The sequence below is a fragment of the Rutidosis leptorrhynchoides genome, chromosome 8 (assembly GCF_046630445.1).
Source record: "Rutidosis leptorrhynchoides isolate AG116_Rl617_1_P2 chromosome 8, CSIRO_AGI_Rlap_v1, whole genome shotgun sequence".
Taxonomy (NCBI): Eukaryota; Viridiplantae; Streptophyta; class Magnoliopsida; order Asterales; family Asteraceae; genus Rutidosis; species Rutidosis leptorrhynchoides.
The window spans coordinates 16,454,881-16,468,335 of record NC_092340.1 but is presented as its reverse complement, the minus strand read 5'-3'; the positions used below and the strand labels follow the sequence as shown (position 1 = coordinate 16,468,335).

The 13,455-nt window shown below is 35.6% G+C and overlaps 2 protein-coding genes across 2 annotated transcripts; one reads left to right on the top strand and one right to left on the bottom strand.

Moving 5' to 3' along the window:
• The first annotated feature begins 3,430 nt into the window (after window positions 1-3,430).
• On the top strand, window positions 3,431-6,273 carry LOC139862549 (uncharacterized). Its single transcript, XM_071851164.1, has 3 exons — window positions 3,431-3,884; window positions 4,872-4,999; window positions 5,601-6,273. Exons 1-3 carry the CDS (start codon window positions 3,719-3,721, stop codon window positions 6,078-6,080), a joined length of 774 nt encoding a protein of 257 aa, XP_071707265.1. The 5' UTR covers window positions 3,431-3,718; the 3' UTR covers window positions 6,081-6,273.
• A 672-nt stretch (window positions 6,274-6,945) lies between these two features.
• LOC139863193 (uncharacterized) lies at window positions 6,946-7,755 on the bottom strand. Its single transcript, XM_071851840.1, has one exon. It carries the CDS (start codon window positions 7,753-7,755, stop codon window positions 6,946-6,948), a length of 810 nt encoding a protein of 269 aa, XP_071707941.1.
• Between the last annotated feature and the right edge of the window lie 5,700 nt (window positions 7,756-13,455).

Below are 13,455 nucleotides of genomic sequence, written 5' to 3'. Positions count from 1 at the left end.
TATATATGTGTGGGTGACATAAGGGCACAAATTTTCCCCTTAGCTCGGTAACGTTTAGTCATTGGTTTATGAACCGGTGAACACGAATCTTTGATATGGATCCATAGGGTTTGACATCCCCACTCGGGCTAGTCGCGCTAGCATTAAACGGGTGTTTAATACTTCGTCTGTTTTAACGTACTCGCCAAGTGTACTTTTAGGGGGTGATAAAGTTAGTTACCAAGTGCCCACGGTTAAGCATATACTTTTCATACTGTTTTGAATACGAAATCTCGTGGTCTACCTTACATTATTGTTTACAATAAAACTATAGCTCACCAACATTCGTGTTGACGTTTTTAAGCATGTTATTTCTCAGGTGCTTAGATGAGATTGCTTCCGCTGTTATAGACTCGATGTGTTAAACTTCTGCTGCATTACTAGAGATGTCTCTTACGCATGGACTTTTAAATTTGCATTCACTACTTATGTTATTTTCGAACCATGGTTTTGTAATGACCTAAGTGTCACATACTTTCATTAACGCTTGCTATTCGTAGGAGCATGTTACTTTTGTAAAACATTTGACGTTGGTAAAAACGTTACCTTTTTATGAATGCAAAACTTGTTTTAAAACAGCATTTAGTATTATACCGTGTAATGGACCTGTTGTTGATGATCCGTACATGATGGTTTTGGACGGGTCGTCACAAGATTTAACGTGGTTATATCTCAACTCCAAAACACGGAGAAGGGTTTACTCCACGGGCGCAAACCAGAGATTTTCACTATTATTTTTGTGCACATATGTTAAGGTTACAATGAGATGTTTATATAGGCAAGGAAAAAACTTAGGGAACAAGTAAACTTGATTCTAGAATTTTCAGCCCGTCAGGCCCTAGCCGCGCCGCGCCCAAGAAGGGCCGCGCCGCGCCTCCACGGCAAAATCCAAAACAGTCTTTTTTTTTCTTGTTGTTTTGATATCCTACACACATCCAACAATCTCCCACTTGAAGGATGATCTAAACACAACCTTCACCAACCCGTCACTATGTTTCTTCAACAACCCACAGTAACTCCAGATTAGCCGATTACCAACTCCTTTTGATACCGCAAGATGAGACACCCGAATCACGCCGCACTTCACTCGTTATCCTACGAGCAAGTGAAGTCTTTCGACACCAAAAACACCGCTGAGCGATAATCCAATCTGTTAGTTACTAACTTGAGCCATCTCGGTTTCTATCGCCACCCTCTTCTAACACGAAGATCATCTTCTCACACTAGAAGACCAACTGAAGTATGCGACTCTTCAGTTATAGGATTCTTCATGAGACTACATCTCCTCACCAATCACTTTAGACATGTCCAATCCCGAACACACATGTCAATGATCACCCTCGTACAGGATTTCACCGTCTATCTATGATTTTCCTTTCCAACAATCAGAAAATCCAACAGACGCCCTCGTAGACTCTTCATCAAGGCTCTAGTGAGAACACAGTCACAACCTTGAAATCTACTAACTTTTCAACTTTCCGCTTTCTCGCTGGTACACTGACTTCCTCATAGCTATGAATTTCACAAACCCATCTTCTCATCCCAAGCACGCTCCCACTGTACGAGTAAGAAATAAAACCGTGGCTACTCGAGAAGAAACTTGGTTCGTACCACCAGTCAGTCGCAAATTTCTTTGCCATCGGAGAGTAAAACAAGTACTCGAAGCCCTAGTATTACCCGGAATCATCACACTAATCTTGAAAACTTTGGAGAACAACGTCGCATAATTATCCCCACCACTCTACTAGTTGACTAACTCCAACTAGCTCGATAACTTCCGTCGATTACTAAACTCAACCGAGTTCCCGAAACCCTCAACGATCCTAGAAAGCTCAAGTTTCATAATATCCCAATCATCTTGGAATATCCGACCATACGGTTGGTCACCCGGTTACATAACCACGCAAGCAATAAACTTCCCCTATAACTCCCACTGTCGCCTTCGACTCGATGCATCTTGTTCGTTATCCAACTGCTATAACCCGAGATAAAAACAACCTCCTGAGCTCCCATAACAAACCCACATCCCCGAAAAACACAGGTCGTATCGCTCGAAGTTTCAGGAGACAAAAAACCGTCTCGCACTCACTTCATCAAACCCGAAAAAGTTCAACTCTGAAACTGCCCAAATTCGAAAAATCATATCTGAAAATTCAACGGTCCGATCAGCCTCGAACTTTTACCAACACTAGATCTATGTGCGTAGAATCACCAGTTTAAAAATCAAGTCGATCCAACGGTAGACGAACCCACAATTAATTTTTTCGCACAGCTGCGCAAACAAACCCCAAAAGGTTTTTTCCTGGCGGCTGCAAAATTCGAAAAATATAACTCCAAATTGAACGGTCCGATCGCTACTAACTTTTAATATATTTTAGACTACATGTCTACCACCTACAGAAAAAGTTTCAAGACGATCCGACGGTTAACGAACCCTCTATGAATTTTCGAACACAACTCTGCAATTTAACCCCAAATTGAGTTACTGCAACTTCGAAAAATTGTATCTCCCAATCCAATAATATGATCACTTTCAAATTTGGTACACCACCATATCTATAAGTCTTCAACCTACGGTTAAAATATCATGAAGATCCAACGGTTAACGAAACCGCTATTAATTTTCTACCACAGCTGCGCCAGAATTCTGAATTTTTGAAAAATCTCTTTCACAACAAAAAAACTATCGATCCGACCACCGACTCTGTTATCACTGCAAATCACCACAATAATCTATTATAATCATAGACCAATTTTAATAGATTATCTCATGAGTACATAGACATACCCGTGAGTTCTTCGTGATCTCTTCAACTAAGCCCTTTGATCTCGATACATGTTGTACAAAATCCGTCGTTTGTTCACCATGCTTTCAAATCGCCATCGCTCCCACTCGAAACCATGAGCTCTGATACCACTTGTTAGTAATTTAGGACCCAAACAAGACCGGTGATTTAAACCAATCACCAAACCCACGAAGGATAAATGATAAAATAAAGCATAACGATAAATATAAACCACACGAGATTTAACGTGGTTATATCCCAACTTCAAAACACGGAGAAGGGTTTACTCCACGGGCGCAAACCAGAGATTTTCACTATTATTTTCGTGCACATATGTTAGGGTTACAATGAGATATTGATATAGGCAAGGAAACAACTTAGGGAACAAGTAAACTTGATTTTAGAATTTTCAGCCGGTCAGGCCCTAGCCGCGCCGCGCCCAGGAAGGGCCGCGCCGCGCCTCCACTGCAAAATCCAAAACAGTCTTTTTTTTCTTGTTGTTTTGATATCGTTGACACATCCAACAATAACCGCCTCTGATTTTGTGGGCTCAAAGTAGCTTAAGCAGGCATTTGAGTCAACGGAGGATACCTTAACAAACCAAATGTTAATTGCAACGAAACATCCTATCCTATTTCCTATAATTTCATACCCAAAGAATCTACGACGACTTTTTAAACAGCCGTCGTATTATCAACCATGGACTTTGAAATCAAACAACAAGAAAAAGAATCTGTTATTATTGTTGAATCGCTTACGCGTCTTCTCTCTATTACTCCGTCCAAATTACAAACTCCGTTATCATTATATTTCGTTTTTTATTGGCTTCCCATTTATTTTTTATCTCCCTGGTCGGTAACTATTAACCGTTGTAATTAGTTTGTTGGCGCGAAATGATCCTTACCGATTTGTTCATCATCACAGTTTTAATCATCGTTCTACCTTTAGAGGGTAATTTGGCTTCTAGAAGTTTAATAAGTTCTCAAGAATCGTGTATCAAGGCTTCTAGAAGTTGCAAGCTGAAGAATCTAGCTGCATGTTTGACTTCATCTCAATCTGGTGATTTCTTTTTACCTTTTTTGATTGTTAGTTGATTCATTGAATATTTCTATCTTAAAGTTTGAAAAGGAGATTATATGGTAGCTTCTAAAGGTGAATGATTGTGCGTTTATAAATTATAATGTTCTGTTTTGTTTCATAATCTTGAAGAATGACTTATGTGACCATCGTGTTATTCGTCGAACTATGTTAATTATAAGGGTAGTGAGAAACTAAGAGTTATCACGAACAAAAAGGGTGGTAGCCTAGTGTAAAGACTTGGTCTCTATATTGGAATCCGAGTGGAAAATAATATACCCCTTTATGTCACGGAGGTTAACTAGTGATGACTTCGGGCTACTCGTAAAGCGGTCGCCTAAGATTAGTTTGTTTGCAAAACGGTTGGATAACCAAAAAAAGAAACTAAAGGTGCGTTTGATAAAGCTGAATGATTAAGCGTCGAATGATTCATAATCTGAATGATTCAAAGATTCTGAATGAATTTGGCTCTAAATTACAATAAGTTGTTCGATAATTATTATGAACAATATAGTATGAGGTAACGTTTTGAATGAGTAGAAATTTACGAGTAATATACTTGTTTGATAACTGTTCAGAATATGATTTAAGTAGGATATTATTGAAAATTTACGTGCTTAATGGTTAAGAGTGTGTTTCAACTCTGAATGGTTCAATCATTCAGCAACATATGTCATTCGGAGGTCGGAAACACTCACGTTGAATGCTAATAGTTATGTTAACAAGAGTCTGTTCGCAAAGCTATCATGTTGTGCATTCTAATAACTCTGTTCTGTATTACATGTAAGATTTACTTGTGCATAAGTTTTAAAGAAAACACTTGTGATGATTATACACCTCTGTGAGTAGAGTCATAGCGATTAAAACAACCGTGTTTAGCAAAATATGAAGTGAAATATTCCAAGTTTTGTATCATTTTACAACTGTTTCTTATCTCACATCTAACGATAAATTTGTCCGTCAATGTAGACTCTCATGGAGAGATCAACCTCTTTGTCCTGAATAACGGTGAAAATCCGTTGAATGTGACAATTATGATTCTTCCTGATAACAAAACTGTTGAGGAGATCGTTTTGTCAAGCCATATAATGCAGAAGGTACGTTTGATTTTGTTCAAGTACTTCATATATCATGATTGAGGTATTTAGATAACGCACATTTTGAACCAATACGAAGTAACAAACAGAAGCTAAAAGTTTGAAGCACCATAAATTACGTAATGTTTAAGATTAAGAACTAAAGATGGTTACACAATCAACCAATTGTACATTTCTTTTAATAATCAAGATACCTCTAATGCTACAATTACTCGTTACCTTATTATCCAAATCATATTGTTTTGGCTCTAATAATTAGCAAATCATGTATAAGAATTGTAACCATAACTGGATTGCAAAAACACTCAAGATAGTAATTGTGTTTTATGCTGTTATGAAAAGTAAGTTGCATATTCGAAGCATCCCATTAAACTAGTGGTGTCAAAATGGCCGTGTTGATCACATTGTGTGTGTGTGTGTGTGTTTTACGAAAAATTAATATTAGTAGTTCTGAATTACAACCATAATATATTAGAACAGTGAATGCTATTTTTAATGGAGTAATTTAGGAGATTTCTTGAATAATAACATTTTTCAGATGACTTTCAACCCATTTGACAAGTTATTCTTTTTAGTAATATACTTTAGCTTGCTTTCTTAGGTCAATTTTTCTTCGGATGTCAACTTAAGGTCTACAATAGCATTGAATTCTAGTGATGGTGATTGTGTAATACAAGCTGAGCCTGCAGCTGCAGTACCAGCACCTGCACCAGAACACGAAAACCACTACCAGAAATATTACTCTTATGAAAAGTACATAACTCTAACCAATTGTGTGTACCTAGTAATCCTAGTAATTATCGTAGGAGGCGTTATGACAATTTTCAAATTGAGAACTCCGGGTAGGCACCTTGATGGGGTCCCATACCATGAACTCGAAATGGGAAAGTCAAAATCCGTTTCACCCCTAAACCTTGAAGAAGATCAAAAAGAAATTTGGGATCAAGATTGGGACGATGATTGGGGTGATGAAAAACCTGTTAAATCTGTTGGTAATGATCTTGTAATGATCAATGAAGCAAATGGTTTGACTGCAAAACTTCCAAATTCTAATGGAAGTAGAAAGGAATGGGTTGATTAGGTAGTATGGATGGATTTGCACAAAGTTTAAGGATAGATTATATGATTATTTGTTATAAGAATATTGTATACTATATGTCAAAGGGGCCAGTCAATTTTGTTTCGAGTTCGATACATATAATCGGACGTTCTCTGTAAATCATATTACTAATCTACTGGATGCATATAGTTGATGATATGTGTTAGTGGAAATTGATGAGTTAAGAACTCTTTGAAACTTCCTTTGACTCGACTTTCATACTTTTCGCCATTATAATCTAACATAAACTATTTTTACTCAGATGTACGCGGTCTAACCAGTTTATTCAGTGACCGTTTTCGCCCCTTTTCCCCAACCACCCTCCACGCTGAGATATGTTTCTAGTCAAGTTTGAATCTGAAACCTCTTGTAAAGATATCAAGACCCAACCACCGACCGTTTCTGACCCATTTAAACGATCTAATACGGAATACGATATATCTTTGTTCTAAACAACTTCTAATTTGTTGCCAAACATGCAACATAGTCACATAGACATAAAAGGTACTAAGAATAAACAACTCCATACCAACCTATCGAATCTCATAGTTTTGTAGCTAAGATTATACCATGCTATATGTTGGGCAACTGATTTTTCTTTTTGTGAACTTGTCAAAACATTAATACTACGTATAGGTCGTAACGATTTGAACAAGTTGTAGTAACGTATTATGTAAATGTATAAAAAAACTAGGGGGGAACGCCTTTTTTTTTTTTATCTGATTAGTTTTTTTTTTTTTTTTTTATTAAAATTGAACCAAATACAAGATGGGGCCGTGTATATCCTTACCCAAATACAAAAGACCAACTACTACCCAAAGGCAGCATACAGCAAAATACAATACACTTACATCAATTGAAGACTATTGCCTACAATTACCAAATCACAAAGACTTGCTATCTGATGAACATTTGAAGTACTTCTAACCTTAATGCTCACCAATTTAACTCGAATATATTCTCTGATATCCTGAAACACTTCATCAACAGATTTCATCAGCTTCATAAACTGTCTTCTATTCCTTTCCATCCACACAAAATAAACAGCTGCTGCAATTGCAATTTTATTTGAAATATTTCTGATGTCCTTAACTACAGTGTACTTAGCAAAATCATGAACAATACTCAATAGATCATTGTGCAGTCCTTTATACACAATCAAGCTCTTTGTTTTTCCCCAAACTTGACTTGTAAATTCACATTTAAAAAACAAGTGTGAATGAGAATCTTCATGTTTACCACAGAAATTACACTTGAATACCTCATGAGGATACCATTTCATAAGCCTGTCTTGGGTAAGCAGTCTCTGTTGCACAGCTAACCAACTTATAAAGGCATGTTTTGGGGTGATTTGTGGGTACCATACAACATGATACCATTCCACCTTAGCAACATTGTCCCTTAGATCTTTCCACACTAGGTTAGAAGAGTAAGGCTTCAGTTTATTGTTACTAGTTCTCCACCAGAATTCACCGTTAGTATCAATATGAACATGAGGCTTCATAATATCCCTTAATCTTAACATCTGTCTCCAACCCCAACTATCATTTGACTGATACCCTATATCCCAAAATTCAACCCCTTTTAACTTCACCAAATTAACCCATTGCCACCAGATTGAAACTTTTTTAGTAATGATCTTCCAGACTTGTTTCATAAGTAATACATCATTCCACTCCTTGTTTTACGCATCCACATTCATTTATGCATATGAATAACAGTTTGCAAGATGCCAAATGTGATGGTTTTATTGCAATATAAAACAACCATGAAAGTTTTCTGATTTTATAAGCAAAAAAATGTGATGTGGTTTTATTGCAATGTAAAACATACATGAACGTTTTCTGATTTTATATGCAAGTTCTTGTTTGCATATCAATGCAGCATTTGATTCAATGATGTCAAACAAGTATGATTTATAGTGGAAGTACTCATGCAAACATAGTTTCTACAATACTAAAATGAAGTTGATTTGGACCAACCTAGGCTATGATATATTCACTTTACCCCCTTCAACTATTAACTGATTATAATTCTGGCAAGCAGTTTATCATTCACAGAATGTATCATTTCTGTTAGACACAAATTGTTGGAAAAAAGGGCATGTAGTAATGTAGTATAACATAATTGCCCTTGGATACTCTTTGAAATTGAGGCTTGTATGGTTCATTTGAATGATCATAAAATTGGTATGTCAATTTTCAAGTAAAGAATAAAAAAGATGTCCTTGCAAGAACAAAGCAATCCAGATTCCACTACTAAAAGTGAAATAAAAGAAAATGGTGTCCATAATTGTCTTTCAAGAAAAGTAAAAGCAAGCATGAAGATTGAAGGCCAGGGATCATGTTTTGTTTCACCCTTTATCTTCATTACATCACTTATTACTGATATTATATTCTTTTTATTTGCTTTAGGATATTCCAAACAATCCTTTTGCAGCTTTTGATTCTTTTCAATAACAAATAAACTTGGATTAATGTAAAAAATAAAACATCATCACTGAAAAAAGATACACCAGAAATGTTGTGCTTTATAAAAATTTATAAAATTTCATATCAAAATATGGAAAGAAAAAAAAGCTTGTATATTTGCAAATTACATAGTTTTATAGTAATGAATTACAGTTTTACAGTTTGACCAAATTGTTCATCTTATGCAGCCAAATTTATTAATAGTGAAATAGCAAGAACGACATTCATTTGAATTTTTTTATTTATTTGAAAGGCAAGTTGTTGACATCGAATACTCTCATTTGTCATAATGTCAGTAAATTGTAACTGCATTGTTAATCATAACAAGTAACAGTAAACTAAGAGCAGGTGATAATGAGTTCTTTAAGTGTATAAATGTGTAAATTTGTGTCGAGCAGAATATATGGACAATATATATCAACTTTCAAAATCTGTATATCCTGCACCCTTTTTATTGTCATTTGAATTTGAATATACTTACATTAAATATGAGGGGAGGTTTCGGCAAGTGGTGGTGGAGGTTTCTCACCGAATCCACTTCCTTGTGGGTTAGAGTTATTACTAATATTCATGGGGCTTCGGAAAAATTTTTTCGGGTGGGGAAATTTCACTTTCTTGTTCTACTTGGTGTAAAATTTTAAAAGCGGGTGGCGAGATTTATAGGCTTGGAGTGAACTTCTCAAATTCATTCTCAAAGAAGGTTGGCAATTGTAATGGTACAAGATTTTGGGATGAAGTGTGGATCAAAGAAAAACCTCTAAAGGATATTTTCAAGAGATTAGTGCGGCTTGAATCAAACTCAAGTGCGTTGGTTGGGGATCGAGTAATATGGGACGGACAGAAATGTCTTCCAAATTGGTCATGGATTCGCGAAGTAACAGGCAGAACCAGTGGAGAATTACATGAACTTGAAAGGTTAATTTCATCTACAAGCATGGTAATGGAAAATGAAGATCAATGGAAGTGGGGTTTATGAGGTTCGGGTATCTTTTCAACATATACTCTCACGAAACTTATCATGTCAAAGTGTTATCCTACGATTGCGTCTAATAAAGCAACTCAAAGAAACAATTTGATTCCTAAAAAAGTGGGTGTTTTCGTATGGAGGGTAAGGCGGGATAGACTCCCCGTTTTGTTTGAACTTAACAAGCGGGGTATTGACCTCAATTCCGTTCTTTGCCCTTTATGTGACGATGAGGTGGAAACGGTTGACCACGCTTTGTTCTCATGTGTGAAGGTTCGCGAGATATGGGATAAGGTATTAAAGTGGTGGGGAATTAATTCTGTTGGAAATATGTTCTCGGGTTGGCTATGGTTCGACCGTGGTTTGACCGTGGTACATATATTCCGAATATATGCCCATGACATTAAATAATAAAAGTCCATTTATCCTATTCGGTCACACACAAAGGCCAATCGTAAATTATTTGATATACCTTCTAATCGGAAATTAATTTATTAATCATTAGTTAATCGTTTAATAAATTAAGTAAGTTTTTTTTTTATGTGTGTACATATACTTACAAATCTAAATATGTAGAGATTTGATTAGATTTTGCAAATCATGTTTTATATAATATATAAGATTTGATTTGATATAAATAAGATTTGATTTGATTTATAAATCTTATTTTATATAAAGATTTGTACTATAATCATATTTTATATAATATATAAGATTTGATTTGATATAAATAAAATTTGATTTGAGTTGTAAATCTTATTTTATATAAAGATTTGATTTTGCAAATCTTTCAAAATCTTTCAAAATCTTTATATTTGTATTATATGTATTATTGTATCAATTTTAATTCTATATAATACCAAATTTTGGTATTGAAAAGATATAGAAACTTGAGATACAAAAACACACATACAAAATGATATTTCTCTTTCTCTTTTTCAAGTAACCAAAATACTTGAGATCTATAATTGGGTTCGGTTTTGGTGGAAATAAGGAAAAAGAAAAGATCCGTTAAGTAGAAGGTATAGATTGAAACAAGGTTGAAACTTTGGGTGTCTACCGTTTAGAGGAACTCTTCTTTGGGTTTTTCAGATTCGATCTTCAAAAGGCTACAAAGGTTGTATTCTAATCTTCTCTTGTTTAATTTCGTTAATTTTGTTTTGTTTGCTAAAGTTTTGTACAATGATCCGTGAAAGAGTATGATTTTGTAAAGTTTTAAAAATGCTTCCGCTCGCTTTGAATTTGTATCATACTCCAACAGTGGTATCAGAGCCATCTTGTACAAGTTTTAACAAACTTTTCTTATGATATTTAGTTTTGATGGATGCGTTGTGCATGATTCTTGGAGATGATCATGCATAACAAACATGCAAAACAAGTATCATAATTTATGTTTTATGTTTCCTAAATACTAATTTGAATCTTGGATTTTGGCAAAATGTAAAATGGGTTAAATTCATTTTTTTCATTTAAGAAATTTTTTTCAGCCTGGACAGTCCGTATTTGATGGACTGTTTCGGGGCTTTAAACTCAATATTATTGTATGAGACCAATTGCATTTGAAAGCTAACTGAAAGAACTTAAATTTGAAAAAAAAAAAAATTCATCGAAAACGGATTAGAAATGAGTAAGATATGACCATTTAAAGTTACATGTATGAATCTGCCAAAATCCGAAAATTTTAATGGTAACTTGCATGTTGACTATTAAAGATTCAATGTTTAGGAAAATAAAGTACATGAATTCTTTTCATGTTTTACATGAAATGAGAAAATTAAAATTATTAATTTTAGACTTTATGCTTTGGTAAGGTGAATAAATCTCCAACATGTTTTGATTCACTTAATATGTTTATTTGGATGGTTTTGGCATGAAAACCATACTTACAAAATATGAAGTGGGTTTACATACATATGTTATGTAAACAAGGATTGAATATTATAAGTGTCATTAAGTGTTGTTTAAATCAATCCTTATCGAAACATGTTATATGAAAATGGACTGTTGGCACTCCATTTGTTATGTATGTGATTGTTGTATGAAATCGGTAGTATTTGCCTCATTAAGACCCTTGTGTGGATGTTTGGTTGTATGATTTAATTTATTATTTATTCGGGATGAATGTAATAATTTATTAAACGACTTGCATGTCGTCTTTCTATTTATATTGTATTTGTAATAGTATAGAAAATAGAATAGTTATTTTGTAAGATAATGCAACCAAGATTGAAATCAAGAAGACGATGTTCACAAGGCGGCCCATCCGAGCATATAATGGAGATGGCGGTTTTAGTGGGAGCCAATTCTCACACAAGGTTATGTCCCTAGTTGACCATGTTTTTCCGTGTGTTGGCTCACCGGAAAAACGCATAGGACTCGAGGCATACTACCGATAATTGCGTGTCATGATTATTATTGTTTTATTATTTGTCTATGCCATGCTAGCTAGAAAATGTTTTTAAAAAAAAACAAAACGGACAATAATCATATAAAACGGTTTGGTTAAAATTAGTTTAACAAACGCAACACACAATACATAATTAGCAAATGTTTTAAAATGGTGTAAACTACTTTTGCTAAAAGAAAACAAAAACCCGTTTTAAATGTAAACTTTACGCTATCCATGAGTAGTACACACATCTGAACCTTCTACCTGTTAGAGTTCGCGATACCCGAGAGTCTTGGGCCGGACTTTAATTGGGTGTTGGGAAGGGTGAGGTGAATTTCGCGATACCCGAGAGTCTTGGGCCGGATTTCACGTGTATCTATCACGGACGGTTTACAATCTGAAATCGTGATTTGTGGCAAACCCGCCACGAGGAAGGATTAGCGTAGAAGGGATTAAACATGCCAAGTGAAATAATTGATTATCACTAAATCCCGCAGAACCTAAGAATTTCATAATGGATGAAATTGGTAATATAGTTACCTACCTAAATAGCTTATGGTTGGCGATCCGCGGCGAACCCGTCGTTAACATAAGTGAAATATGGATCTTAGCCTTGTTAATTATAATTGTTTGAATATTAAACACACTTGGGTAATTATCTTAACAAGGTTTAAACATATCAAACTAACTAATACAACTTACTTTAAAAATAAAAATATGACAGATGTCTGCAACAAACACAAATCCTACTCCGTCATCAATCACTAATTTCTGCCTTAAAGGGCTCCTCGAAAAGGACAAGCTTACGGGTTTGAACTACATGGACTGGCTTCGCAACCTAAGAATTGCTCTTAGGATGGAAGGAAAGATCAGGGCTATTGAGGAACCCTTACCGACAGAACCCGGATCGAGAGCTACTCAAGCGGCTAGGGACGAGTTTGAAAAATGACGTTCCGAGGCTAATGAGGTTGCATGCTTGATGTTGGCGACCATGTCTCCAGAGCTCCAAAAGGGCATGGAGAGCTTAGGGTCATATGACATGCTTAACCAACTCAAGGACATGTTCCAACAACAAGCAAATCAAGAAAGGTTTGACACCGTGAAAGCTCTCGTATCTTGCAAAATGGCAACGGGAAGTAGTGTTAGTGTCCATGTACTACAAATGAAAGGGTACATAGACCGGTTGGAGCGCCTTGGTTTTTCCATAAGTCAGGTTTTATCCTGAACTCGCTGAATAGTGCATATGAAGGATTCATTATGAACTATAATATGAACAATATGGAGAAAACAATCATGGAGCTCCATGGCATGTTAAAAATCACTGAGGCTAACATGGCCAAAGCTAAACCCGCAACTACCGTTCTAGCCATTCGTGAAGGTGGGATTAAGAAGAAGAAAAACAAAGCAAAGGGCAAGAACAAGGGCAAGGGTAAGGTTGGCACGTCCAACTTCAAACCTAAACCTAAGGGCATTGCTAACTCTTCTACTTCAAAGATCCCGCAAACCAAGTCTCCTGAAGAAGCAATATGCTTT

Coding starts and splice junctions, on each gene's coding strand:
- LOC139863193 (XM_071851840.1), bottom strand. CDS start 7,755: ATGAAACAAGTCTGGAAGATCATTACTAAAAAAGTTTCAATCTGGTGG.
- LOC139862549 (XM_071851164.1), top strand. CDS start 3,719: ATGATCCTTACCGATTTGTTCATCATCACAGTTTTAATCATCGTTCTA. Junction 3,885..4,871: donor TTTGACTTCATCTCAATCTG/GTGATTTCTTTT, acceptor CCGTCAATGTAG/ACTCTCATGGAGAGATCAAC. Junction 5,000..5,600: donor CAAGCCATATAATGCAGAAG/GTACGTTTGATT, acceptor TTGCTTTCTTAG/GTCAATTTTTCTTCGGATGT.